Source organism: Martes martes (genome assembly GCF_963455335.1).
Source record: "Martes martes genome assembly, chromosome: 3".
Classification (NCBI taxonomy): Eukaryota; Metazoa; Chordata; class Mammalia; order Carnivora; family Mustelidae; genus Martes; species Martes martes.
In genome coordinates, this window is record NC_137890.1 from 102,492,037 (window position 1) to 102,518,059 (window position 26,023).

General features: G+C 45.4%; 1 protein-coding gene across 1 annotated transcript in view; it reads right to left on the reverse strand.

Annotated features, from left to right (window-relative positions):
• The window catches only part of LCT (lactase), a gene marked incomplete at both ends in the record, with an annotated part of 50,621 nt that overhangs the window by 15,884 nt on the left and 8,714 nt on the right, over nucleotides 1-26,023 (reverse strand). Inside the window, 6 exons of the mRNA XM_080798433.1 lie at nucleotides 427-1,977; nucleotides 5,831-6,476; nucleotides 10,057-10,783; nucleotides 17,054-17,132; nucleotides 19,071-19,173; nucleotides 23,340-23,423. Coding sequence (XP_080654559.1) covers nucleotides 427-1,977; nucleotides 5,831-6,476; nucleotides 10,057-10,783; nucleotides 17,054-17,132; nucleotides 19,071-19,173; nucleotides 23,340-23,423 — 3,190 coding nt within the window. The remainder of the gene's footprint in view (nucleotides 1-426; nucleotides 1,978-5,830; nucleotides 6,477-10,056; nucleotides 10,784-17,053; nucleotides 17,133-19,070; nucleotides 19,174-23,339; nucleotides 23,424-26,023) is intronic.

Here is a 26,023-nt window from a genome sequence, read left to right on the forward strand (position 1 = left end):
AAATCAAATTCTTTTGTTGAGGTAAAGGGACGTGCCTCAAATCAAGAGTCTCAGCCCACTTTAGAAGTTAAACATACAAATGTGAATTAGAGAAGAGTTTCTTGTTCTGGGGTGCATGGAACTCACCAGAATATAAGCTCCATGTTATCTTTTCGTTCACTGAACTTAGAATAGAACTCGTCACACAACAGTTGCTCAGTAAGGAATGGATGGACCCATGAAAAGACTCTGTATGTGTGGGAAGATGACCATAGCTTTTTTTCAGATTTCCAAAGGGATATGTAACCCCAGAAGGGAAAAGAATTATTGAGTTAGGCCCTAAGAGAGACTTGTTGATGGTCTGTAATCCACTCTGCCAAACCATTTCAGGCATGTGACATATGGATGCTGGAAGACTCCGTAAGGGGGACATCAATGCTCACCTACCTTTCAAAGCTTCATTGATGTAGGTTTTGTGGTAAAATATCCTGTCGGTATCTTCCACTTTTGGATTGGTGAGCGCCACTCCATTTTCAGTGATGTAAATGGGGATGTCGCCATACTCTTCCTTGATCCAGTTGAGCAGTCTTCGCGTCCCCCAGGGTGCAGCTCTGTCCATTGCTGTGGCAGGCCATGAAGAGTCCTCCGTCTCGGTTGTCTCCCGGTCATCTTCATAGGAGGGTGGGTTTAACCTGGGTGTCCTGTGCTGCACGATTCTGGAGTAGTAGGTGTTAAGGCAGAACACGTCGGCTGTACCCCTGATGTACCTCTTCTCTTCCTCAGTGAAGCTCGGCAGGCGGGAGGTGGCTAAGTGTTGAAGTTCACTCCTATTGCCCACTTTCCACTTCATGGCATCAGGATAGTCTCCATTTCGGAAAATGGGGTGGGCAAACCAGCCCAGTGAGAACTGCAGTGCTCGGTCAGCTGCCTCCACCTCCCTCGGGATTTCTGGTGACTTGGGCTCTGCCCAGTGCGTACTGAGACTCAAAGAGATTACCCCCTTCTGTTCCTGCCTATATTTCTCATTGTAAGTGTGATAGACTCTGGCATGAGCTTTGATGATTGCATGGCCAATCCTGTAAGGTGCCCAGCCTGGGTCCTTCACCTGTGGAGGAAACTCCCCTGAGCCATAACCTAACCATGCCTGGTATGTGGGCTCATTAAAGGTCATCCAGAACTTTACTCTGTCCCCAAAGGTCTGGAAACAAAAGTCCGCATAGCTGTTAAACAACTCAATCAAGGAAGAATTTTCCCAGCCTCCAATATCCTGGAGAGCCTGGGGCAGGTCCCAATGGTACAGTGTCACCATGGGTGAGATGTTGCTTGCCACCAAGCCATTGATCAGCCTGTTGTAATAATCAACACCGTGTCTGTTGACAGAATTGTTTCTTCCCGTTGGGAAAATCCTAGACCAGGAGAGAGAGAAACGATAGGCCTTCACCTTCAAAGCTCGAAGCATATTCAGATCTGCATCCAGTTGGTTATAGCTGTCACAGGCGATGTCTCCAGTGGCACTGTCTTTCACATTGCTCCCTGGTGTGTGGGTGAAGTTATCCCAGATGCTGGGGCCTTTGCCATCAGCATCCCAAGCACCTTCAATCTGATACGCTGATGAAGACACACCCCACAGAAAGTCATCCCGGAAAGTGCCACGGTAGAACAGATCTCTTTCAAACTTGGGTTGGTTGGAGAACTTTTCCCAAACAACTTTAGCTTTGGAGGGCACATCAGATGGAAAAGTGAAGGCTCTCATTTTAGGTGGAAAGTTTGATGTACTGGGTGATGGCAGTCTCTTTACTACCTTGGGAAGAAAACCATTCTTTTCAATGATGCTGGTGAAAAAATAGGCAGACTTCCTGGGAGTCCTCGGCTTGCTGCTGTCATTGAAGTTGACATGGTGCAGCCCAAACCTCTGGCTGTAACCAGAGGGGCCTTCGAAGCCATCCATGAGGGCACGAGCAATATAAGATCGAACATCCACCAAGTCATCCTTGATAGCTATAGAGAGAAACAAAACTCGGGATTATTTTAAAGTCTCCGTTACTGATGTTGCTATTTAAAGGTTTTCCTTTTGGGGCGCCTGGGTGGCTCAGTGGGTTAAGGCCTCTGCCTTTGGCTCAGGTCATGGTCCCAGGGTCCTGGGATCAAGCCTGGCATTGGGCTCTTTGCTCCTGCTTCCTCCTCTCTCTCTGCCTGCCTCTCTGCCTACTTGTGATCTCTGTCAAATAAATAAAATCTTTAAAAATAATAAAGGTTTTCCTTTTGATATACACAGTTTGGAGGGGACTTGGGTTACCCCAAAAATGCTAACCCTTTTTTCCTTAGAATGAATGAAAGAAAAATCCACAAGGCCCTACAAATCATCAGGCCACATCTGTGGTCATAAATCTCAATCCAGAGGAGCATCCCTGCCTTAAAATGAATACGAGAATGTGTTCCATCTGCTTTTATCAGGACTCCTTGGTTTTTTATAGAATGAAAAATATCTCAAATGTACTTTTGCTTTTCCTTATGTTTAGTAATACTGACATAAAATGATCACACATCCCATCTTAGAAAAGAGAAATAAAGCCTACAGTAAGGTATTCCCTGGTAAGTGGGTTGAATAGAAGTCCTCAAAAAGATATGTCCAAATCTTAACTTCCCATACCAGTGAATGTAATCTTATTTGGAAAAAGGGTCTTTGTAGATGTAATTAAGTTAGGGATCTTAAGACGTGATCATCCTGCAAAACTGGATGAGTCAGAAATCCAATGACAAGAATCCTTAAAAGAGAAACAGAGAAGGTCCACATGAAGATGGAGGCAGAGATCAGGGTGATGCAGCCACTAGCCAGGGAATGCTTAGAGCTACCAGAAGCTGGAAGAGGTGAGGAAGGAGTCTACTTTGGAGACTTTGGAGGGAGAGTAGCCTTACTGACATCTCCATTTTGGACTTCTGGCTTCCAAAACTATGAGAAAAATGAAAGAGAGAGAGAAAGAAAGGAAAATAAAAGAAAGGAAGGAAGGAAGGAAAGAAAGAAAGAAAGAAAAGAAGAAGAAGAAAAAGTCTGGTGAGTCAAGGAAAAACCAGCCTCAGAGTAAAGCAACAGCTTTGGGCTCAAACTGGGAACCAGCAAAGTATTAAGTCCTATTTTTATCAGATTACACAGACTCTCAACAAACACTAACTGTATAAGAGGCATAATTCATATACTATGTATAGTTTACTTAATCATTACTAATTACTAATCATTACTGAATTACTAATCATTCAATAAATAATTTAATAAGCACCTACATTGTCCCAGGCTGTAATAGGCTCTGGAAACAAAGATGAATAGAAGCCTCATAGGTTTGTGGGTATTGCTGAGACAGAAATAAAAAGGCCTCTCACTGGCTGATCAGGCACATCATGTAATCTCTCTGAGCATTAGTTTTCACAATTGTCCCATCAAGATAATATCTGCCCCTACTGTGCCTAGGTGGGTCAGTTGAGCGGCTGCCTTTGGCTCAGGTCATGATCCCAGGATCCTGGGATCAAGCCCCACATTGGTCTCCCTGCTCACTGGGGAGCTTGCTTCTCCCTCCTCCTCTGCCTCTCCCCCAACTCCCGGCTTGTGCACATGCTCTCTCTCAAATAAATCATTTTTAAAAATATGCCCCATTTTCTGCACAAGGATGTTTCAAAGATCACTTGAGATAATCTCTTAAAGGGATTCCAGGATTGTGAAGATTACAGAATTGTAACCGTGATGCTAAGGGTACAAGCAAAGTATAAGAGAGAGTGTCTGGCCTCAGGAACAGTGACTGTGTTTCTCCATTCCTTACTGAAGTTCCTAGGGCAGGTATTACTAATCAACTCTTTCCGTGAATCTAGACAAGGCCTTGAAATCTTCTCAACATAGCCCCCTAGGCAGGTGACTAGCCACTTATCAACTGATTTGCACTGACATATGAGATGAAAACTATTTGCCATTCCTTTTTACTTAGAATAAAAAGGCATATGGGAAAAAGTCTCTTCAACAAATAGCATAGTGAAAGTTAGCTACATGCAAAAGAATGAAACTGGACCAGTTTTCTACACCATACACAAAAATAAACTCAAATGTATTAAAAATGTAAATATGAGACCTGAAACCATAACAATCGTAGAAAAGAGAGAGCATAAGCAGTAATTTCTCTAACATTGGCCATATCTACATCTTTCTAGATGTGTCCTGAGGCAAACAAAACAAACCCAGAAATAAAGTACTGGGCCTACATCAAAATAAAAAGCTTCTGCACAGCAAAGGAAACCATCAACAAAACTAAAAGACAACCTCTGGAATAGGAAAAGATATTTGAAAACTACATATCCAATAAAGAGTTAGTATTCAAAATATATTAAGAACTGATATAACTCAATACCCCAGAAATAAATAATCCAATTTAAAAAATGGGCAGAAAAAAAAATGGGCAGAAGACACAGACATTTCTCCAAAGAAGACATACAGATGGCCAACAGACCCATGAAAAGATGTTCAACATCACTCATCGTCAGGAAAATGTAAATCAAAACTACAATGAAATATCACTTCAGATCCATCAGAATGGCTAAAATAAAAAACACAAGAAACAGCAAGTGCTGGTGAGGATGTGGAGAAAAAGGAACTCTCATGCACTGTTGGTGGGAATGTAAATTACTACAGCCACTGGGGAAAACAGCATGGAGGTTCCTCAAAAAACTAAAAATAGAATTACCCTATGATCCAGTAATTCTACTACTGGGTATTTACCCAAAGAATATAAAAACACTAATTCAAAAAGATATATGTACCCTGTTCATTGCAGCATTAATTACAACAGCCAAATTATGGAAGCAGCCTATGTGTCTATCAAAAGATGGATAAAGATGATGTGGTATTTATATATACAATGCAATATTACCCAACTATAAAAAAGAATGAAATCTTACCAATTGCAACAACATGGGTGGATGGAGGGGGTATAATGCCAAGTGAAACAGGTCAATCAGATAAATACAAATACCATATGTGGAATTTAAGAAACAAAGAATACAAGAGACAAACCAAGACTCTTAGCCACATAGAACAAGCTGATGGTTACCAAAGAGGAGTGGGTGTGGAGATGAGTGAAACAGGTGAAGGAGATTATGAGTACATTTATCATGATAAACACTAAGTAATGTATAGAATTGTCAGATCACTATATTGTATACCTAAAACTGATATAACACTATGTTAACTATACTGGAATTAAATTTTTTAAAAAATTTAAAATACATTTGAAGCTTTGTTAGGCAAGAATGATTCTGTAGGTATGAATTAACTGGATCAAAGTTAATGGTGTGGAATGTAGATGTTATAGCTGGCTAAAGAAGATGGAGATTAATGTGGTCAGAACAATGAAGGAAGATTTAATGGGTTGGAGACCCATCTTACAATGCCATTGTCATCCTATATTGTAACTTCCTGGGTTCCTCTGTAGACTCTGAGTGTCCTCTGGGAAAAGGTGATATTTGTTCAATATTTTACCCCTACAGTCTTGTGCAATGTGTGGCACATAATAGGCACTGAATACATTTTTGTTAAATGAATGCATTAAAAGAAGATGATTCCTAATCAGTGGATAAGACTCAGATGGGCAGAATGGAGAAAGAGGCATTATAGGGAATAAGAACACAGGAGCAAAGACTTGAGGCTTCTGGGGGAGACAGGAGAGTAATGTAAAGGATTCATGCTATTACTACTACTACTACTACTTTTGGCTTCATTTTCTTGGAAGACTATCTTTGTCTCATTAAACAAAACTCTGAAGACTTGGAGAAGTACCACCTACTTTCCAATCACCAACATATCCATCATTCTTACCCTTGAGCACCTCGTTGATATATTTATTGAAGTAGTCCACTCTCGAGGAATCCTCAAAGAGATCTTCGGTCTCCCCTATGGGCATGCCATTCCCAGCCAGGTAGATCGGAACTTTTCCTCTTGTATATTCTAAATATACAAACTGCAACAGTCTCCTTATACCCCAGGGTACCACATAAATCCAAGGGGATGAGGTCTGAGGCCATGCAGGGTCCACATGTTGGGAGAAGCCTCCAATGGTATCATAGCTGGGGATGCAGGAATCTTCTTGGGTCTTGCTGATGAGGCGGGAGGTATAATGAGACAGACCCAGAAAATCAGCGGAGCCTTTCAGAAGCTGCTTCTCTGCTTCAGTGAACTCAGGGAGCTGGACCACAGGACTGGAGCACCGTTGGTTCATCTGTTGGATCTGGGCCTTCAGGGCAGCAGGGTAGTCTCCATCCACAAAGATGGGGTGTGCAAACCAGCCCAGCATGAAATGCAAGAAGCGTTCAGAGGCTGTGAGGTCCTCGGGCCTCTCTGGAGACAGAGGTTCTGCCCAGTCTGAGTTCAACACAATGCCCACACGTCCCTGCTGCTGTAGACGATAGTGACTTTTATAGTGGTGCCAAACTCTGGCATGAGCCTTGAGGACCAAGTGAGCCACCTTGTGAGGAAGAAAGAAGGGCATACAGTGCTTCATAACAATCAACAGCAAAGCCAACAACCATAAGCCAATATCAAGTTTACAACAACATCAACAAGTTAACACCAATGTCAAGGTTACCAATATTAATGACAACATTAACAGTGAAAATGTCCACATCAATAAAAAGAGTAACATAAACAACATCAGCAAGTCATCAGCAAGTTAATGCCAATGTCAACAAGTCAACAATATCAATAAGAAGTTAAGACAGATGTTAATAATGTCAATAAATCAAGGACATGGACATTGTTGACATTGACAACACCATCAACACCAGTGCTGGCAATATCAACAATGCAGACAACAGAGACAGTAAGTCAATGACAATGTCAATGAGTCACCACCACCACAGACAGGTCAATAGCAGCAGCATAAACACCATATTTCATAGTAAACATTGTTAATGAATTCTCTCATGTATTTCTTACAACAACCTTATATGGCAAGTATAATTATTATTACCACTGTACAATGAGGGAAACAAGATCCAGAGAGGGTAGAATGCAGGAAGTCTGACTCTAGGCCTGTATTGTCCCAAACGATGCTATTCTTCCTTTGCCCTCCATAATCCTTGTTGACTAATTCATCAACAACGAATTTGGGGGGATCGCAAGGAATGGGATAATGGGATAATTCTAACCTACCTGTCCTCCTTTCTATAGTAAAATCTAGAAAGAAAACCCATGCCCAGGAATCTCTTTGTAGACTTAACTCAAGGTCTTACAAAAGTCAACAGCTTCCCTTGGCAGAGCACCATGGGAAAATAGGCAAAAGTGGGGTGCCTGGAGTATAATACACATAGATTTTAATCTTGACTTTGTCACTAACTTGCTCAGGAAACTCAATCTTCTCATTCAGTTTCCTTTTCTGCAAGAAGTGGTAATTATGGATCCATTTAGAAGCACTAAAGAAGACTGTGGATATGGGTGCCTGGGTGGCTTAGTCATTGGGCATCTGCCTTCAGCTCAGGTCATGATCCCAGGGTCCTGGGATCGAGCCCCACTTTGGGCTCCCTGCTCAGCTGGGAGCCTGCTTCTTTCTCTCCCACTCAACCTGCTTGTGTTCCCTCTCTCTGTCAAATAAATAAATAAAATCTCTTTTAAAAAGTGTATACAAGCACCAAGTGGAAACCTGGAGTGCAGGCAGGAGCTTGCTGCTGCCTAGCTTCCTTTCCTTTTTCATTTTTATCTTCTGAAGATGATGACACTTATTATTGAAGAATTTCATATCAAAATAGGCCCTAGAAGTGAAATTCCTCACTGCTTCTCATGTTCCAAATGTTAGTCTTTAACGGGGTCCTAAACTCCATGGCAAACTGCTCTCCTTTCCAAAAGATAGGACTGCTTGCCTCCTAAACGAGTCCGTGTAAGGCAGGGGGCTCAGTGGGCTATCAGACCACTAGCAGAACCAGCCACTGTGGCCGCGGAACACAGAAAAGTGTTAATGACAAGTCAAGTGAAAAATGGGCACTGGGTAATTGTGATGTGTCAGTGTAGGGTCATCAAATGTAAAAAAGGTACCATGCTGGTAATGGGCGGTGTTGATAATGGGGGAAGCTGTGTGGGGGGGGGGGCAGACAGTATATGGGAAATCAATGTAACTTCTGTTCAATTTTGCTATGAACTTAGAACTACTATAAAAAATAAAGTCAACTTAAAAAAATGCACTAAATCGAGTACACTGTGAATGCAAGGGAGCCAGGACTGGAAGGAAACATGGGCATAATCAGGAGAGAAACTTTTTCTATGAAATTTTCCCTTAAAGGCATTATACTGTTTTAATTAATACATAAAAGCAAGATGTGAAGGACCAAAGTGAGGTAGGCTTTCCAGGAACCACACTTGTAGGGATAAGAAGCCTAAGGAGAAAAGGTTAGTATGAGTTTTACAATGAAGAGATGAATAGAAAGGTTCCAACCTTCCATTTTCAGAAGTGTTCTCTTTCAGTGTGTACGGTCACTTGCTGAATGAGAACAGAATAGAAGCCTTGACTTCAGTGCTATGATTTTTGGCATTTCATCAAGTCACTGATTCCGATTTTTCTCTCTCATTGTGGACATTTGAAACTGTTCTCTAATTTTCTTTTTTAAGATTTTATTTGTTTGACAGAGAGTAATCACAAATAGGCAGAGAGGCAGGCAGAGAGAGAGAGGAGGAAGCAGGCTCCCCACTGAGCAGAGAGCCCGATGTGGGGCTCAATCCCAGGACCCCAGGATCATGACCTGAGTCAAAGGCAGAGGCTTTAACCCACTGAGCAACCCGGGTGCCCCTGTTCTCTAATTTTCTTATGTGTATTTGTATCATGTCCTCCAAAAAGCTTTAAATCTCAAGGACATGATCCATGGTGTCCTCTTTAACAACCAGTATGGGGCAAAGACTCCTATTTCAGAAGAGAACCCCAAGTGTGGCAGGAGAAGCCAGACTAACCAGTCCATCCTGAAGAAGGCTGCCAGGGAAGGCTGAGATGTTGAAGAAATATGGAAAGGACGGAAAGGACCTATATTAAGCCATTTATGTATTTATTTTTTAAAGATTTTATTTATTTATTTGACAGAGAGATCACAAGCAGGCAGAGAGGCAGGCAGAGAGAGAGGAGGAAGCAGGCTCCCTGCTGAGCAGAGAGCCCGATGCGGGGCTCAATCCCAGGACCCTGAGATCATGACCTGAGCCGAAGGCAGAGGCTTAACCCTCTGAGCCACCCAGGTGCCCCTATTAAGCCATTTAAATTGTTGTCTCCAGTATATACATCCCCTTCTTATGGGACTGCTATGCTGACTAGCCTCTGGAAAGCTGAACCCTTTCTCCCTCCCTTCCTCTCAGGCAGTGTGTGAAGGGTAGAGCTGGCATCGGGGCCCAGACCAGCCAGTGCATTCCAGTCCCCTAGCCTAGACCCAGTGACTGGTTCGGGGACGGGCATGCAACCCAGGCAGCAGCCACAAGACACAGGAAGGCATTTGCTGGGAATGCCAGAAGAGAAAGGCAAACGTGCTTTCCTGCTGGTCTTGAAGGAGGAGAGCAGGGCCGCTGCCATCTGGTTAGCAGGCAGTTCAAGTAGAAAGCCAGTAGGGGGGGCAAGAGAAGAAGAAAAATTGAGTACTAGTGGCATTGTTCTAGGTCTGATCAAGCTCCACTGTGACCAGCTAAAACCCAGACTTTTTGGTTTCCTAGGGAGACAGATTCCCTCTTTGCTTAGGTTAGTCTGGGTTCAGTTTTCTGTCACTTTCCACATGGAGAATGTGCTGGTCCAAATTCTGGCCCCAAACGCCGGCCCTCTACTGATACCATTGGAAGCAGTTTCTGTTCTCCCACCTCCAATTCCCTCAGCCAGCAGCACTGTGCCAAGGACATAATGACTGTTTTCCAAGTACCAGCACAGCGTCTGGACAAAATAAGGTGATTAACAATTTCCAGTGCCTTCCCTCCCCCTTCTGGCTTCTTTTAAAGGACAAAAAGGAAAGTCTTGCTGAAGGGAAGAGAAAATGACTTACACCCAGAGAAATGTCTCCCCAGTGAGGTGGCCTCACAGGGCCCAGACATACCTTGAAAGAGGCCACCCCTGGGTCTGAGAGGCCTGGCGCATGGCGGCCAGTGCCATAGCCGGCGTAGCTCATCACCCACGGCTCGTGGAAGGTCACCCACAGCTTCACGCGGTCCCCGAAGTTGGCGAAGCAGAAAGCCGCGTAGTCCAGGAACGCGTCCACCACGCTGTCATTCTGCCACCCGCCGTGCTCCTGCAGCGCCCGGGGCAGGTCCCAGTGGAAGAGCGTGGCCATGGGCTCGATGCCCGCGGCCAACAAGCTGTCCACGAGCCTGCTGTAGTAGGCGACGCCCTGGGGGCTGGGCCGGTGTCCGCGGCCGCTGGGGAAGATGCGGGACCAGGAGATGGAAAACTTGTACACCTGGGCTCGGAGGCCCCGGAGCAGGGCCACATCGGTGTCCACTTTGTGGTAACTGTCACTGGCCACCTCCGGCGTCACTGCGCCCCGGGCGGGGTTCAGGTGCCCCAACGGGTCCCAGACGCTCGGCCCCCTTCCGCCCTCGGCCCAGCCGCCTTCCACGTTGAAGGCTCCGGTGGAGACTCCCCAGAGGAAGTCTTCAGGGAAAACATCCCGCAGGAAAGCATCTCTCTCAGCCCTGGACTGGTTGGCAAAGGTTGCCCAGACTCTCCGGTAGGCCGAGCCTTGCGGCGCGGAGCCGGCTGCGCGCCCCACGTCCCGCCGCGCCGAGGCCTGAAGGGACCGGCTGCCCCACCAAGAGCAGGGCCCGCTGCAGGGTTGGGAAGACAAAGGGACACAGGGATGACTCTGCGGCTTACTTCCGCCGTGGGACAGATGGATAGCGACAACATGGGACATCAGGGGAGGTTCCAGAAACACGGAGTCAAAAACTATAACCACAAAGTTGTCCAGAGGAAGTGACTGGTGGGTGGGGATATTACTATTATTGCCTGTTCTTAGGTCAGTTATTATTGCTCCTGCAGGAGTCAAACACTGTGCCAACCCTACTGTTCCCTGTATTAGCTTGTCCTTGAGTACTGTCTTTGGTTCTATGCCATTTTTTTTCTTATCATTTATAAAAAACATAGCTAATTGGGGTGCCTCTGTGGCTTCTTGGGCTAAGCAATGGACTCTTATTTCTGCTCGGGGCATGATCTCAGGGTCCTGATATCAAGCCCTGTGCTGGGCTCCTGCTTAAGATTTACTCTCTCGGGTGCCTGGGTGGCTAGTCGTTAAGCCTCTGCCTTCTGCCCAGGTCCTGATCCCAGGGTCCTGGAATTGAGCTCTGCATCCGGCTCCCTGCTCCACGGGAAGCCTGCTTCTCCCTCCCCACTCCCCCTGCTTGTGCTCCCTCTCTTGCTGTGTCTCTCTCAGTCAAATAAGTAAATAAAATCTTGAAAAAAAAAATTTACTCTCCCTCTGCCCCTCCCCCACCTCAGTCTCCATAACTTAATTAACTAAATAAAAACAACATAGCTAATAATAATGATGGCTTTAATTCATTATGCCTTAATTCTGTACTGGCCACTATGATAGGAATGTTGGTCTCTCATTTAATATTTACAGATTTATGAGATAAGTACTACTATGTAGTACGATGTAGTACTATGTATCCTTATCCTGCAGAAAAGGAAACTGAGACTTAAAGAAATGAGTAAGTTCTGGGCATCAGGAGACCAGCACCTATTTACCAGCTGGTACAGAAGCAGTTCAATAATTGAGCTACTGGTATAGCTCTACTGATATGCACTAGCTAAATATTAACTCTAGCCCTTCCACTGGGACCTGCCCTGGGGCACTGCAGGAGCATGGTGAGTGGCAGTCCTTTCTCTATGATGCCTGGACTATGGACATAATAGTAGGAGCTCAAGCATCCATCCTACCATAAGGTAGAAGCCTTACTAAGGATGACAAAACGAGATAGGAGCCTGGATTCCCGATGATTATACCTTCTCTAGATTATCCATCTCCAGCCTTTTTAATGTAAATGAACTCATATCTCATTTTCTTTTACATGAGAACTCCTTGATCACACACTTTGCAAGTCGTAGAGCAAAGTCTGCGCTTTTAGGGGCACCTGGATGTCTCAGTTGGTTAACTGTCTCCCTTTGGCTTGGGTAGTGGTCCCAGGGTCCTAGGATCAAGCCTCGTGTTGGGTTCCTTACTCAACAGGGAGTCTGCTTCTTCCTCTCCCTCTGCTCACCCTCTCTCTCACCCTCTCTCTCAAATAAATAAAATCTTTTTTTAAGATTTTATTTATTGGGACACCTGGGTGGCTCAGTTGGTTAAGCGGCTGCCTTCGGCTCAGGTCATGATCCCAGCGTCCTGGGATCGAGTCCCACATCGGGCTCCTTGCTCTGCAGGGAGCCTGCTTCTCCCTCTGCCACTCTGTCTGCCTGTGCTCACTCACTCTCTCTCTCTGACAAATAAATAAATAAATAAAATCTTTAAAAAAAAAAAAAAAAAAAAAGATTTTATTTATTTATTTGACAGAGAGATATCACAAGTAGGCAAAGAGGCAGGCAGAGAGAGAGGGGGAAGCAAGCTCCCTGCTGAGCAGAGAGCCCGATGCGGGACTCAATCCCAGGACCCTGAGATCATGACCCAAGCCAAAGGCAGAGGCTCAACTCACTGAGCGCCCCTCAAATAAATAAAACCTTTATAAACAAGTGTGCTTTTAACCATATATCACTATATTTGTGTGTATTTATGTATTTTTAATATTTCATATAAATAAATTCAGATAAATATAGATTTGAAATAAAACAGAACATAAAAATGCTATCCTTAAATGAATAGTCTATTTTCTATTTTGTTTTATTTTTAGTCAATTTCTCTCCTTCTGTCTTTCCTCCCTTCGTTTTTTTAAATAAAACATTTTTTTCTAATATTTCAAAACAAATCCTGAATTGATTTCCCAATCTCCAAGTACTGCCCTGCGGGATGGAAAGCACGGTTCAAAAGCATGTGGCAGTAATGGGCAGAGGACATGAACAGACATTTCTGCAAAGAAGACATCCAGATGGCCAACAGACACATAAAAAAGTGCTCCACATCACTCAGCCTCACGGAAATTCAAATCAAAACCACAGTGAGATACCACTTCACACCAGTCAGAATGGCTAAAATTAACAAGTCAGGAAACGACAGATGTTGGCAAGGATGCGGAGAAAGAGGAACCCTCCTCCACTGTTAATGGGAATGCAAGCTGGTACAGCCACTCTGGAAAACAGCATGGAGGTTCCTCAAAAAGTTGAAAATAGAGCTACCCTACAGCCCAGCAATTGCGCTACTGGGTATTTACCCTAAAGATGCAAAAGTAGTGATCTGAAGGGCCATGTGCACCCGAATGTTTATAGCAGCAATGGCCACAATAGCCAAACTGCAGAAAGACCCTATATGTCCATCAACAGATGAATGGATAAAGAAGATGTGGGGTGTGTGTATGTGTGTGTGTGTATGTGTATATACATGTGTATATATATGTATATGTAATGGAATACTATGCAGCCATCAAAAGAAATGAAATCTTGCCATTTGCAACGACGTGGATGGAACTAGAAGGTATTATGCTAAGTGAAATAAGTCAATCAGGGAAAGACAATTATATGATCTCCCTGATATGAGGAATTTGAGAGGCAGAGTGGGGAATTTGTGGGGTAGGAAAGGAAAAATGAAACAAGATGGGATTGGGAGGGAGACAAACCATAAGAGACTCTTAATCTCATGAAACAAACTGAAGGTTGCTGGTGTGGAGAAGGTGGTTGGGTTATGGACATTGGGGAGGGTATGTGCTATGGTGAGTGCTGTGAAATGTGTAAGCCTGACAATTCACAGACCTGTACCCCTGGGGCAAATAATACATTGTATGTTAATAAAAATAATTAATTAATTATAAATAAATATAATAAAATGTTTTTAAAAGCTTGTGGCAGTTATACCACCGGAGGGCAACCTTGAGGAAGGGTCTGTGGAGCTGGGTGTGTTTGGTCCAGGGAAGAAAATACATGGGGTGGGGTGAGGGAGGCCCAAGGACGTGCAGTCCAAGAGCATCTCCTGTCCAAGGGCCATCTTGTGGAGAGAAGATGACATTAGTACTAGGTTGGCACAGAGCACAGAACTGGTAGAAGTGACAGGGACACTGCAGAGGGACCTCCATCCCATGGAGCAAAAACCTCCTGTTTTATGAAGCATTAGCTAATACATTTGCTAAAACAGCAGTAGGGGGGAAATGATCTATAGTTATGGATTATCCATAATATATGCAGGTCTCTGGAGCACAATCAGGACACAAGTGACACCCACTCAGTGAACAGCCTCAGCTGCTCTGACCCAGCCCTCCTGATCCTGTCTGTCCTCCTAGCTTGGAAGGAATTAGGTCTTGAAGAAATAAACAAACAGCCCCTGGACAAAGTACAGTGTGCTCTAAAGGCTTTTCTTTTTTTTTTAAGTTTAAAAATTATTTCAGTAGGGGCGCCTGGGTGGCTCAGTGGGTTAAAGCCTCTGCCTTCGGCTTGGGTCATGATCTCAGGGTCCTGGGATCGAGCCCCACATTGGGCTCTCTGCTCAGCAGGGAGCCTGCTTCCTCTTCTCTCTCTGCCTGCCTCTCTGCCTACTTGTGATCTTTCTCTGTCAAATAAATAAATAAAATTTATTAAAAATAAAAATAAAAAAAAGAAAAAAAAATATTTTAGTAATCTCTATACCCAAAGTGGGGCTGAAACTCACAACCCTGAGATCAAGAGTCACAGGTTTTTCTGACTGAGGTAGCCAGGTGTCCCTCAATTTACTCTAAAGTTGTTTTTTTTTTAAGATTTTATTTTTATGGGCGCCTGGGTGGCTCAGTGGGTTAAGGCCTCTGCCTTCGGCTCAGGTCATGATCCCAGGATCCTGGGATCGAGCCCCGCATCGGGCTCTCTGCTCAGTGGGGAGCCTGCTTCCCTTCCTCTCTCTGCCTTCCTCTCTGCCTGCTTGTGATCTATATGTCAAATAAATAAAATCTTAAAAAAAAAAAGATTTTATTTTTATTTATTTATTTGACAGAGACACAGCAAGAGAGGGAACACAAGCAGGGGGAGTGGGAGAGGGAGAAGCAGGTTTCCCACCAAGCTGGGAGCCCAATGCAAGGCTTGATCTCAGGACCCGGGGGATCATGACCTGAACTGATGACAGGCGCTCAATGACTGAGCCACCTAGGTGCCCCTCTTAAAGGTTTAATGCTGGGAGTCTAGGGTTTGCCTAACTTGGGAAGAGATTTAGCATACAAAGCCTCTATCCCTATGCCCAGGCCTTTCAGGTAGCCCTCCTCCAGCTGTCCCTCCCCTGTCCCCAGCCACCTCGGATCATCCCAGATAATGCTCTTTCTCCCCCATCTGGGGAGCAGTGCTCCTCCCACAGTCTGGCATTAGAGTCATTTGTGGGCCTGTCTCCCCTCTGAGGTCTAAGATTCTCGAAGAGAAAATAATGTTAGTCCTGTTGGAAACCCGCCGTCCCCACTTGTTCCGGCCCCCAGTAGGCTCCACCAATGTCCACCTGAGTGAGGACCCCTGGCTGTCAGGTTAATGTTAGCCAGGGTTGGACTTTTGCTTCAGCCCAAGGTTTAGAGGGAGAACCTTGGAGCAGGTGTTACATGACATCTTGTGGTTTTGCAGGCACTGAGCTTTCAGGGTAGCCCTTCTTTTTATGGCCTCTTGAGTACTATTTTCTGAAAAGATGTGGCCAGCATGCCTCCACTGACTCCAAGCGTGGTCAGGGAGTGGTTCTGACCTGTCTCCTCTTTCCACCGTTCATACTCCCAGGACAAAGCCTCGCATGCAGCAGCTGCTTTGGGCTTGTTGGTGTGACCTGCTGGCTTGAAGTGAGTTGAGAGGACTGAACAACAGGATATACAAGTGCTGGGAGAGGAAAAGGACAAAGAGGTGGTAGCAGCTAAAGTGTATGACCTTGGACTGAGCTGTCCTAAGGTGAAGGACAGAAGTCTAAGGTGAAGGACAAGGAGAGCTCTAGCTGAAAGTCTGGGAAGCCAAATGTTTCTTTCCAGTCTTTGTCCTTTGTCAACAAATGGTGCATAAACTCATGCATGTAACACACCTGTAGAAGGCTGAGGGATCTAGGGAACGACCTGTGGTGTTGCTCACCACACCATCCTTTTCTTGTTCACTTGAGAAGCATATCAGACTATGAGTGTGTGAGGGTGTCATTATGGGGGTAACCTCATATCCAATCTAATTTTTTTAAATATGCCATTTACAAATTTTGGTACTTCAATCATTCAGTAAGAAATTATTTGCAACTGCACCATAGATTAAAACTTTTCAGGGGCACCTGGGTGGCACAGTCTGTTAAATGTCTGACTCTTGGGTTTGGATCAAGTTGTGATCTCATGGGTCATGGGATCAAGCCCCGCATCAAGTTTTGCGCTCAGTGTGGAGTCTGCTTGAATTTCTCTCTCTCCTTCTCCATCTGCTCCCCCGACCATTCACTCCCTCTCTCTAAAACACATAAATAAATCTTAAAAAAAAAAAAAACCTCTCAGAACATCCCTGAGTTAGGCTTCTGCCTCACCGCAACAGCTGAATCTCCAACCTACACTGCTGTCTCCTTGCGGGAAAGTGGTTTCACAGTTCACAGAAGGAAACGGGTGCAGAGAACTCCCCTCACTTGCTCAGGTCATGTAACTTCAATGGGGCAGTCAGATCTATCTTTAACCCAGCCTTCCACAAACACACACTACCTCCAACAAGATCTTCAACTAGAAGGCAGGGGTTCCAATCCCAGCTCTGCTTGCTGTGTGGAGTTGGGCAAACCACCAGGCTCACAAGGGCAGAATGACAAGGGAGGATGCAGAAACACGTGAGCCCAGAGTCCGATGCAGTAGGAGACTGGCTCTCTCGCTGCTGTCCCCTCAGAGCCTTCATTTCTCATCCGGATAAAAATCACTGGCCAAGAGGCAGATGACAAGAATCCCTGCGAGTACACGCGTGAAAGAGCATTCTGCAAGTACCAGCTATTGATAGTTAAACAGGAAATCTAACATTACCTTTTCTTGGAACTTGGTGAACAGCTTAACAGAGTATTAACATCAGAACCAATGGTGAGAACCTGGTGTTCATTTATGGCTGTAAAACAAGAAGTTTAATTAAGGCTCCTGGAAGCCCGGCCAACAGTGTTTATGGCTGCAATCAATTATTTTCTTATTTATTCCACACCCAAGCTCCAAGCAATTATTCTAAGCTCCCTGGAAAATACCATGTGCTATAGAGGTAAGGTCAGAATTGACTCCCATGTAGCTAGAACAGTGGTTCTCAAACTTCCCTGTGCATCTGAATCACCTGCAGACCTTGTTAAACACAGATTGCTGGGCCCACCCCAGAGTTTCTGAGCCAGTGCATTTGATGTGGGGTTCGAGGATTTGAATATCTAGCAATTTCTCAGGGGATGCTGACCCTGCTGGTCTGAAGACCACACATGGAGAACAACTGATTTAGAAGAACTCAAACATCAGAAGGAGATGGAATTTTTAAAATTGTTGTGAACTATGCATAAATAATAAATTGACCATTTTAGCCGTTTAGAAAGGGATGGAATTTAAGAACAGAAATCATTATGCCATCAAATGTGAGTTAGGGTGAGGGTTATTAAATTGTATCTGTGGATGAGTGTCGTGAGGTCTATGAAGCTGGCTCAGCACTGGTTACAAGTAGTAGAAAGGGCATTACTGACCTGTACTCTACCTTATAGGGTGACTGGAATGAATACCAGGACACCCAGGAACCTGCCCCTCTCTAGTAGCCCTCAGCCCCTGATGCCTTAACATAATCCACCTTTCCCTTGATGTGATTGGACCCTGAGTGATCCCCTGATCCATGGTCCACCAATCAGATTCACTCTCATGAATGTGAACTAAGAGACACAGAGAAGATGGTCCATGAGCTGCGGGTCTTAGACCTGAAGGCTTCAGTAAGGTGCTCACCAGGGCCATGTGCAAGTTGAGGTAATGGGGAAAAGAGCAAGGATAAGTGGAGGGTGGCAAAGGTGAGAGATATTAGAGGAAACTGTAATGAAAAGGGACACTCAGGCACAAAGCAGTTCCCATACTTATACCTGAACCTGGAAGCCTGATGGTCTTTATTTCCACAAGACCAAGGCATCTTTGTCATCTTTGTACAGAACCTCTCTTCTTTCTCAAGTCAATGGGGGCTAAGAGACCAAGAATACAAAGGCAAGGGACACTAAGCCCATCTGGGGAGAACTCTCAGACCTCTTCTGGTCCCTCCTCTTACTGGAACCTCAGACTTTAAAAACTGCTACTCCCCAAGCCAGTGCACCAAAAAAAAAAAAAAAAGCAGAACCCTCTTACACTGTTGGTGGTGAAATGCAAACTGGTGTAGCCACTCTGGAAAATGGTATGGAGTTTCCTCAAAAAGTTAAAAATAGAGCTACCCTACAATCTAGCATTGGCACTAGTAGGTATTTACATGAAGGTTACAAAAGCAGTGATTTGAAGGGGCACATGCACCCCAATGTTTATAGCAGCATTATCAACAACAGCCAAATCATGGAAAGAGCCCAAATATCCATCAACCGGTGAATGCATAAAGAAGATGTAGTGTGTATTATTTAGCCATCAAAAAGAATGAAATCTTGTCATTGGCAACAACATGGCTAGAACTAGAGTATATTATGCTAAACAAAATAGGTCAGAGAAAGCCAAATACCATATGATTTTACCCATGCAGAATTTAAGAAACAAAACTGATGAACATAGCAGAAGGGAAGGAAAAATAAAATAAGATAAAAACAGAGAGGCAAACCATGAGACTCTTACCTACAGAGAACAAACTGAGGGTTGATGGAGGGAGGTGGGTGGAAGATGGACTAAATGGGTGATGGGCATTAGGGAGGGCACTAGTTGTGATGAGCTCTGGATGTTCTAGGTAAGTGATAAATCACTCAATTCTACTCCTGAAACCAATACTGCACTGTATTAACTATCTTGAATTGAAATAAAAACTTGGAAGGACAAAAACAAACCTCTCCAGCAATGGTCCACTCACCCTCGAGAAGGCTAAAGAGCAGCCCGGTTGAGTTCTTCCTGGTGGAAGGACAGTCTTGGAATCTCAGATTGAAGATAAAAATTTTCACTTTTGGCTCAATAGTCTGAAAAAGGTCAAAGCCAGCAAGTGAACGGGAGCTGTCTAGAGTAAGTCTTTTGATAACAGGGATAGAGCTCCAAGATGAGAAGCTATAAACACCTGGTTTGAGAAACGTTCTCCAGCCAGGTCAATTAGTGATGGGAGCAGACCCTAGACCCTGAGGGAGAACAGTCTACACTTTTCAGTAACATCAGCCATTCTCCCCATTGACCCCCGGCCAAGAGACAGGTTCAACATCCTTACAAGTCTCCTCCTAGAACCCGGCCCTGTGTTGGGACCAGGAACAAGGCCATCCACTCACGTTAGGGGCCTCTATTATGACAAGAAGCTTAATCAGGTGCCACCATAACAGTATTTATGAATGTCTGGGGTTTGCGTCAGAACAATCTGGCTTGACAGGTGCCTGGGTGGCTCAGTCAGTTAAGTGTCCCGCTCTTGATCTCAGCTCAGGTCTTGATCTTAGGGTCATGAGTTAAAAACAACAAGAGCAACAAGAAAGAAACGCCTAATCTGGCTTGATAAGGGGAAGGTAGGTGATAGATGGAATACAATTAGCCATGAGTCAATAGATTTTGAAGTTGGGGATGGCTTCATGACACTCTCCTGTCTATGTTTGGATATATTTGACATTTCCCATGATAAAAAGCTAAAAGAAGAGGTCTTCATTCAAAAGGAGCAGATGTGACTTTTCTCTCATTTCTAGGCCATTTCACCGTGGAAGGAAACATTTGAAGGTTGGTGTAAGGGCCTACTTAGCCAGAGGGAGCCATTTTGTTGTTTATGCAGTAAACTTAGATTGACCCTGCCCCTCCCAGAGGAACTTGCTTAAAAGCAAGTCGGGGAAACCAGTCCCAGGTAGCAAAGCCCAGATACAAAGGCGGGTCAGGCCAGGTGGAGACATCCAATCAGTGGGGCGCACATACTGTCTCCCTAGCTACTAAGGAGAGTGGGCCCCACCTTTTGGGCGCCAATTCTGACCAAGGTTATAGGCTAGTTCAAATATCTACTAGGGTAAATTGAAATTCAATTGGCCACCCATGTGTGATCTAGCATGACTGTGCAGCTTTCTCTGAGTGTTGCCATCTCATTGGCCACCTGTGTGTGGCCAGGCTCAACCACATGGCCTTTGCTCTAAAAAAGTTAGTCTGTGAGGCTGGGAATCATCGCCTCTTTGCAAGAGACGGCCCTGACTGGTCGGTTTGATTCTCGATGCTTGGCGCGAAATAAAGCTTTGCTTGACCTTCGCTTTGTATCAGTCTCGCTCCTTTGATCATGGACCCATTTTGGGGGGACCAATCTGTTGGCATACCACTTGAATTCACCTTTAATAACCTTTTTTGGGGAGGCTGGCTTTGGTCATTTTCCCCACACCAAGTTTTCCTTCCTCGGAGGAGTTAAAGGTCAGTGAGAGATACCAACACAACCACTTCCAAAGAAGGTGGGCATGTTATTTTCTGAGTCACCTGCAACAGTGTCCCTTCTTCATAGATAAGGGGTCTTCAGCTTGGCAAAGCTAAGTGGCCCAGGACCACAATTAGTGGAGCTGCAGCTCACACAGCCCTTGTCCTTTTCCTGTGCTGGGTCAATGCGGGAAAGCCCAACTATTAAGGAAACAGAGAATTTTCTCTATCCTTAAAGGTCAATACACAGTGGGGGCGGCTTGTACTATCACAGGATGGGAGAGCTGGAGGAGTCTTCTGATGAGCAGAGAATTCCCTGGGTGAACAGAGCCTCTCCTACTAAGAGGATGTGAGAGGCTGCTCACGCACCTCCCGCAGAATTCGGAATTCAGATGTGCTGTGGCTCTTTATCGAGATGCTGGCCCTGAGGATGGCCTCCAGCCCAGAGCACCTGTGTGCTGGTGGGAGGAGCAGTGGCTGCTGGACCCTGAGGCTCAGAGAGGGATGTGCACGTGCTCTGGTGAGAGTGGAGAGAAACGGGAAGGGAGAGCACACCTGCTCCCTGTTGCTCTGCATTCAACCCAGCAGGAGGCAGGGGGCCTGCCCTAAGGAGGGACGGTAGGCACGCGGGGCACACGGTGAAGGAAGCTGTGGATGGTGTGATTTGGGTTCCTGGGTGAGAACTCAGCTGTTCTTCCTGTGCTGGGGGGCTAAGTGTGTGGGAACACTACAGGCTTGTAACCAATGATCATGGAGAGGGCCGGTCTCCTCTCCAGCTCAGTTCTGTCCTCATAGCTGGAAATCCGAGTAGCCATCCGGAATCTCTGGGATGCATCTGAGCTGTCAAGGGCAACACATGGAATTTAATTCCTACCTAAGGAAATAAAAGGAACAAAGAATTGCCACAGGGCAAAACCAAGGGCAGCCGAATTTGTCCAAGGCAGGTTTTACTGTTCGGCTGGCCAGCTGTTGACTCAACGTTACAGCTCTAGCCAGGCACTGGTGAGGGCAGGTCTTCTTGAACATGTTTTGATATAAAGAGGGAAACCCTGTAAACTACATTCTCAAGCAGAAATGAAGCCCAGGCAATGTTGATGGGCTCGCTAAAGCATGCTACGTCTGCATAAGCCAGACAGTTTTAAAATGTCAGCGTTGTCTGAATCCATTCACTGAGCAACAAGCTCTGGCCGAATTCCTTAAGACAAAAGACAGGTTTAGTTATCACAGGCTTCGGAAGGCTTCGAAGATGCTACGTAAGCGGCCCTGAAGGACCAGAAATCTGGCTAGCAAGACCACCAGGGCACACTCTGGGTCAAGGCAATTCGGGTTCAGGAGAGAAGACAGTTACAAAAATAACTAAAATTATACGTGATTTTCAAAAACGCCACCCTCATTATAATGTTCCCAACAAAATGGAATTATTTTTGTTTTGGAGAGGCAGTGTGGTGTCATGAGAATGTCTGCTTCCAATCCCAGCTCTGCTCCCTACCTCGTGTCTGATCTTGGTTAGGTTTCTTATGGGTTTGGGTTTGCTGTGGTGGGGGTGGGGTGGGGGGCGGGTATTGTGAGCATCAAGTATCCCACACAGAGCTGGGCATACAGCGGGCACGAAAACCACAGCGGCTATTACTCAAATGTCTTGCAAATGCATCTGCTGGCTTTGATTATGAGATCATATTCTTTGTAGATAATCAAAGCAGTGGTGCCTGCAAGGGGTGGGAGGAAAATCCAGAGACAAGAGGTAGGAAGGATGCTAATTCATCCACTTCCAGCTTCCAGCCTCAGGTCAAATGGAGATCCCACCAAGCTGCTGCACTGAGGGTTTGACACTGATGAGCTTGGCCTCTCAACAGATAATTCCTCTAACAATCCACCTGGCTTGGCAGTGGGGATGTTGGGATTCAAAACTAGGAGACACAGGGCGGAAAGCAGAGGGGAGCGGCTCTGTGCCCACCCCAGCAGGAGCAAGAGGAAGGCATGGGTGAATGCTGGTGGCCAGACATCCCCAGAGAGGCCTCTGAGAAGGTAGCTCTTCAGGGATAAGTATGGAAATACGCTAGGACTTGGAAGGTACAATCCGTTCTACCCTATCAGGAGGTGGGAGAAACAGTCAGGACTCCTGGGAATTTGGAATTTGTCTTCCACAAGAAGTTGCTCAACAGTGAACAAGCATAAGGGAGAAAGCTAACACATAGGTAGGTGGCAATCAACACACTTTCTCTAACTAGTCACAATCATTATACTCGAGGAAAACAATCCTGGGAACAGGAAGAAAGGGCCTGAGGTTATAGGAAGGTTCTTATGGCTGGCATCTGATTTAGCAGACCTGGGTGTGAAAGGTCTTTTCTTTTTTCTTTTCAATTGTGAAATACATATATAATTTACTATCGTAACCGTTTTCACATGTATAGTTCAATGGCATTAAGTCCACTCACGCTGTTGGGTAACCATGGCCACCATCCATGAAATGCCTTTTTAAATCTTAGAATACTAGAATTTCAATTCTTAGATTTCTACACAAGAGATCACGTAAATACTTACCTTAACAAGATAAGCCTCCTTACCCTTTACAGAGAAGACTGCCGACCTCCGCCCCCCCACCCCTCCTGTTCTCCAGCAATGCGACGAGGGAGATCTCCCTGGTGCAGTTCTGCCTCTCTGCCAGCTGTGGGGGCAAGCTCAGTTTGCCCATCAGCTGGGCATTAAATGTTTAATATGCTGCTGGGAACCGTCTCCATTCATCATCGATATGGGAAATGGCTCAAATTACCTGCAGTTTACTCAGCTTCTGTGGCAAACTCGCCTCACTTTGGCATTCATAAGACAAATCGAGGGAGAGGAAATCGACAGCACCCTAGAAATAAGTAAACAGGGTCATGAGAATGTAAGCAATTTCAAGGCAAACTACTGTTCAGAAATATCCCTTTTTCTTGCTCCTATTCCTAAACGGATACTCTCTGAAGGGAGATTTTCCAAGGGACAAGCATGCAGAGGACAAGTGGGGACAGAATGAGAGTGTGAGTGTGGGATGTGCCTGCCTGTTTTTGGGAATACATCACCAGGTGCTCAGCAAAGTGCTTAGAGCACAGTACGTGCTCGATCAATGTATATGATTAAATGGGTGGATGAATGAAATGCGTCGTGCCAGAAATGGTGGCTTCCCACCAAACAGACGAGCACTAAGGGAGTCAGGCCAGAGCAGCCCTGGTCAGCACCCTCCTCCCAGCCCTCCCATTTTGCTGAGATGGAGAGAGTGGAGCCCTCAGACACCAACAGAACCCTCAGGGATCCCTCCAGACCCTACTGGGATTTGGGGTTTCATTTTAATTATAGGCTATAGACACTGGCTACCATCAGGCCACAGTCTCAAGTCCACCCCAGTGGACCCTAGCTGGGCCCAGAGTCTTATCAGAGAATACAGCTGTCACAGTCCTGGCCATGCCCTTCAGAACGGTCTCTGGCCTCCATACGTTCTAAGAAATTCAGATTCGCAGAGTCTAAACCCATCGAGACACCACTGGGCTTCCCTCTCTACCTTTCTCATAAGTCATCCTATCCTTATCAGGACTAGATATCACCCTGCAGAGATGATATGTTCCCTCAGGACAAAGACCCTAATAATGACAATGGCTTCGGAAGACAACCAAGTGCCCTGTGGACCTTCCGTAACTGACTCACCAGGGTTTCCCTGTGGTTTTCCTAATCAAGTCATCATCAGTGTTCACCAAACAGCCCACGCCTTGCTCCGCTTTGCTTAGTACCACTCCAACCCTTCTCTCCCCACCTCCAGCTCTGACTTTCTTCTGTCGATTGTGTGCGGCACCCAGTCATTGAGTTCCTCCTCTGAAATCACTGTGCTCAGTGCAGTGGTTGAGGATTCACATTTAAAGAGGCATAAGAACCACAAAAGCTTACAAATAGAGAGTGTTAGCAAGTGTGCCAATGACATGAAAAAAACAGAGTTAGAAACATGATAAGCAAAGTCCACCCTAGTGGTCGTCAAACTCACTTGGGAACTGGGGAAGCCTATGAAGACCCAGGACCGTCCCTCCACATTCGGCCGTGGCCCTTACGTGCTTTACTAGCTCTCCAGGTGATTCTGATACACAAGGCTTGGGAAGTGCTGGTCTAAACAAAAGGCTAAGTGTTCCAAATGGAGAGAGAGCACATCAGGTGGAGCAAGGGAGTATTACTAAATAAGGCCTCCCGATGGAGAGCATATGCACATGTACATTGTAAACGAGTAGAATTTTGCTGGAAGAGATTTGAGCAAGGCTGGGATAGGAAGCTCACACGAGCTCGCATGCAAGAGGACAGGAAGAAAGCCTAGCATACACGCTGGGAAAAACAGGAGGGGAGACCTGAGAGAGAGAGCAAGACAGCCCGAGCAAGCCACACTCTGGAAGGCCCTGAGCAATTTGCACTAATTACTGCAACCTGTGGCAAAATGCACATAACATAAAATTTAGCAAGTTCAGGGGCATTAGGTGCATTCACCTTGTTGAGACACCGTCGCCACCATCCACGCAACACTTTTTAAAATCTCAGAGTGAGCACTGAGTGTAGCTTCCCAGGAGAAAACTGATAAAAAACGATTAAAAAACTCTGCACTCAGAAATTCCAGAATCCGTGGGTGTCACCAATTGGAGCAAAGAGACTAGTTCATAGGCTATTGCTCAACAAGCACTTTTCTGATCAGCACTTTGGTCTCCTGAGCTCATAACTGATAGCGGTTATTGCCCCGTGTAAATTAATTTAGACGGCATTCTAGCCATCCAGTCAGCCTCGGAGCTGGTTATTCAGAATCTTATCACATCTGGATTTTAAGTTCCTGAGCTGGTAAATCTGAGGACCGGACCCTGACCCACGGAGCCTGCATCATCACACAGACACTGGTGTCTGTCATATGGCCCCGTGCTATCTACATGGCACCCTGTCAAATGCCACAGAACTACAAAAATCAGCTATTTTTTCTGGTGACCTTCCATACGGCCCAGCTGCCAAACTTACAGAAGCCAAGGCTGTTTAATTCTCAGATTTTTTTTTTTAACTTTTTAAAACTGTAGTTAAAAAGTTATGTTTAGAGGAGGCAGGAACCAACATGGGACTCCAGGGAGCACATTATTTAAAAAAACAAAACAAAACCCTTTACTCTTCCTTGTATCTGTTTGCTACAAACTGGCCACTCCTCTTAAGAAGCTATTTTGGACTCTTAATAAAAAAAATCAGAGCAGGGTGCCTGGGTGGCTCAGTGGGTTAAAGCCTCTGCCTTCAGCTCAGGTCATGATCCCAGGGCCCTGGGATCATGCCCCGCAATGCATCATCGGCTTCTCTGCTCAGCAGGGAGCCTGCTTCCCTTCCTCTCTCTCTGCCTGCCTCTCTGCCTATTTGTGATCTCTGTCAAATAAATAAATAAAATCTTAAAAAAAAAATCAGAGCAAACAGAGGTGTTGG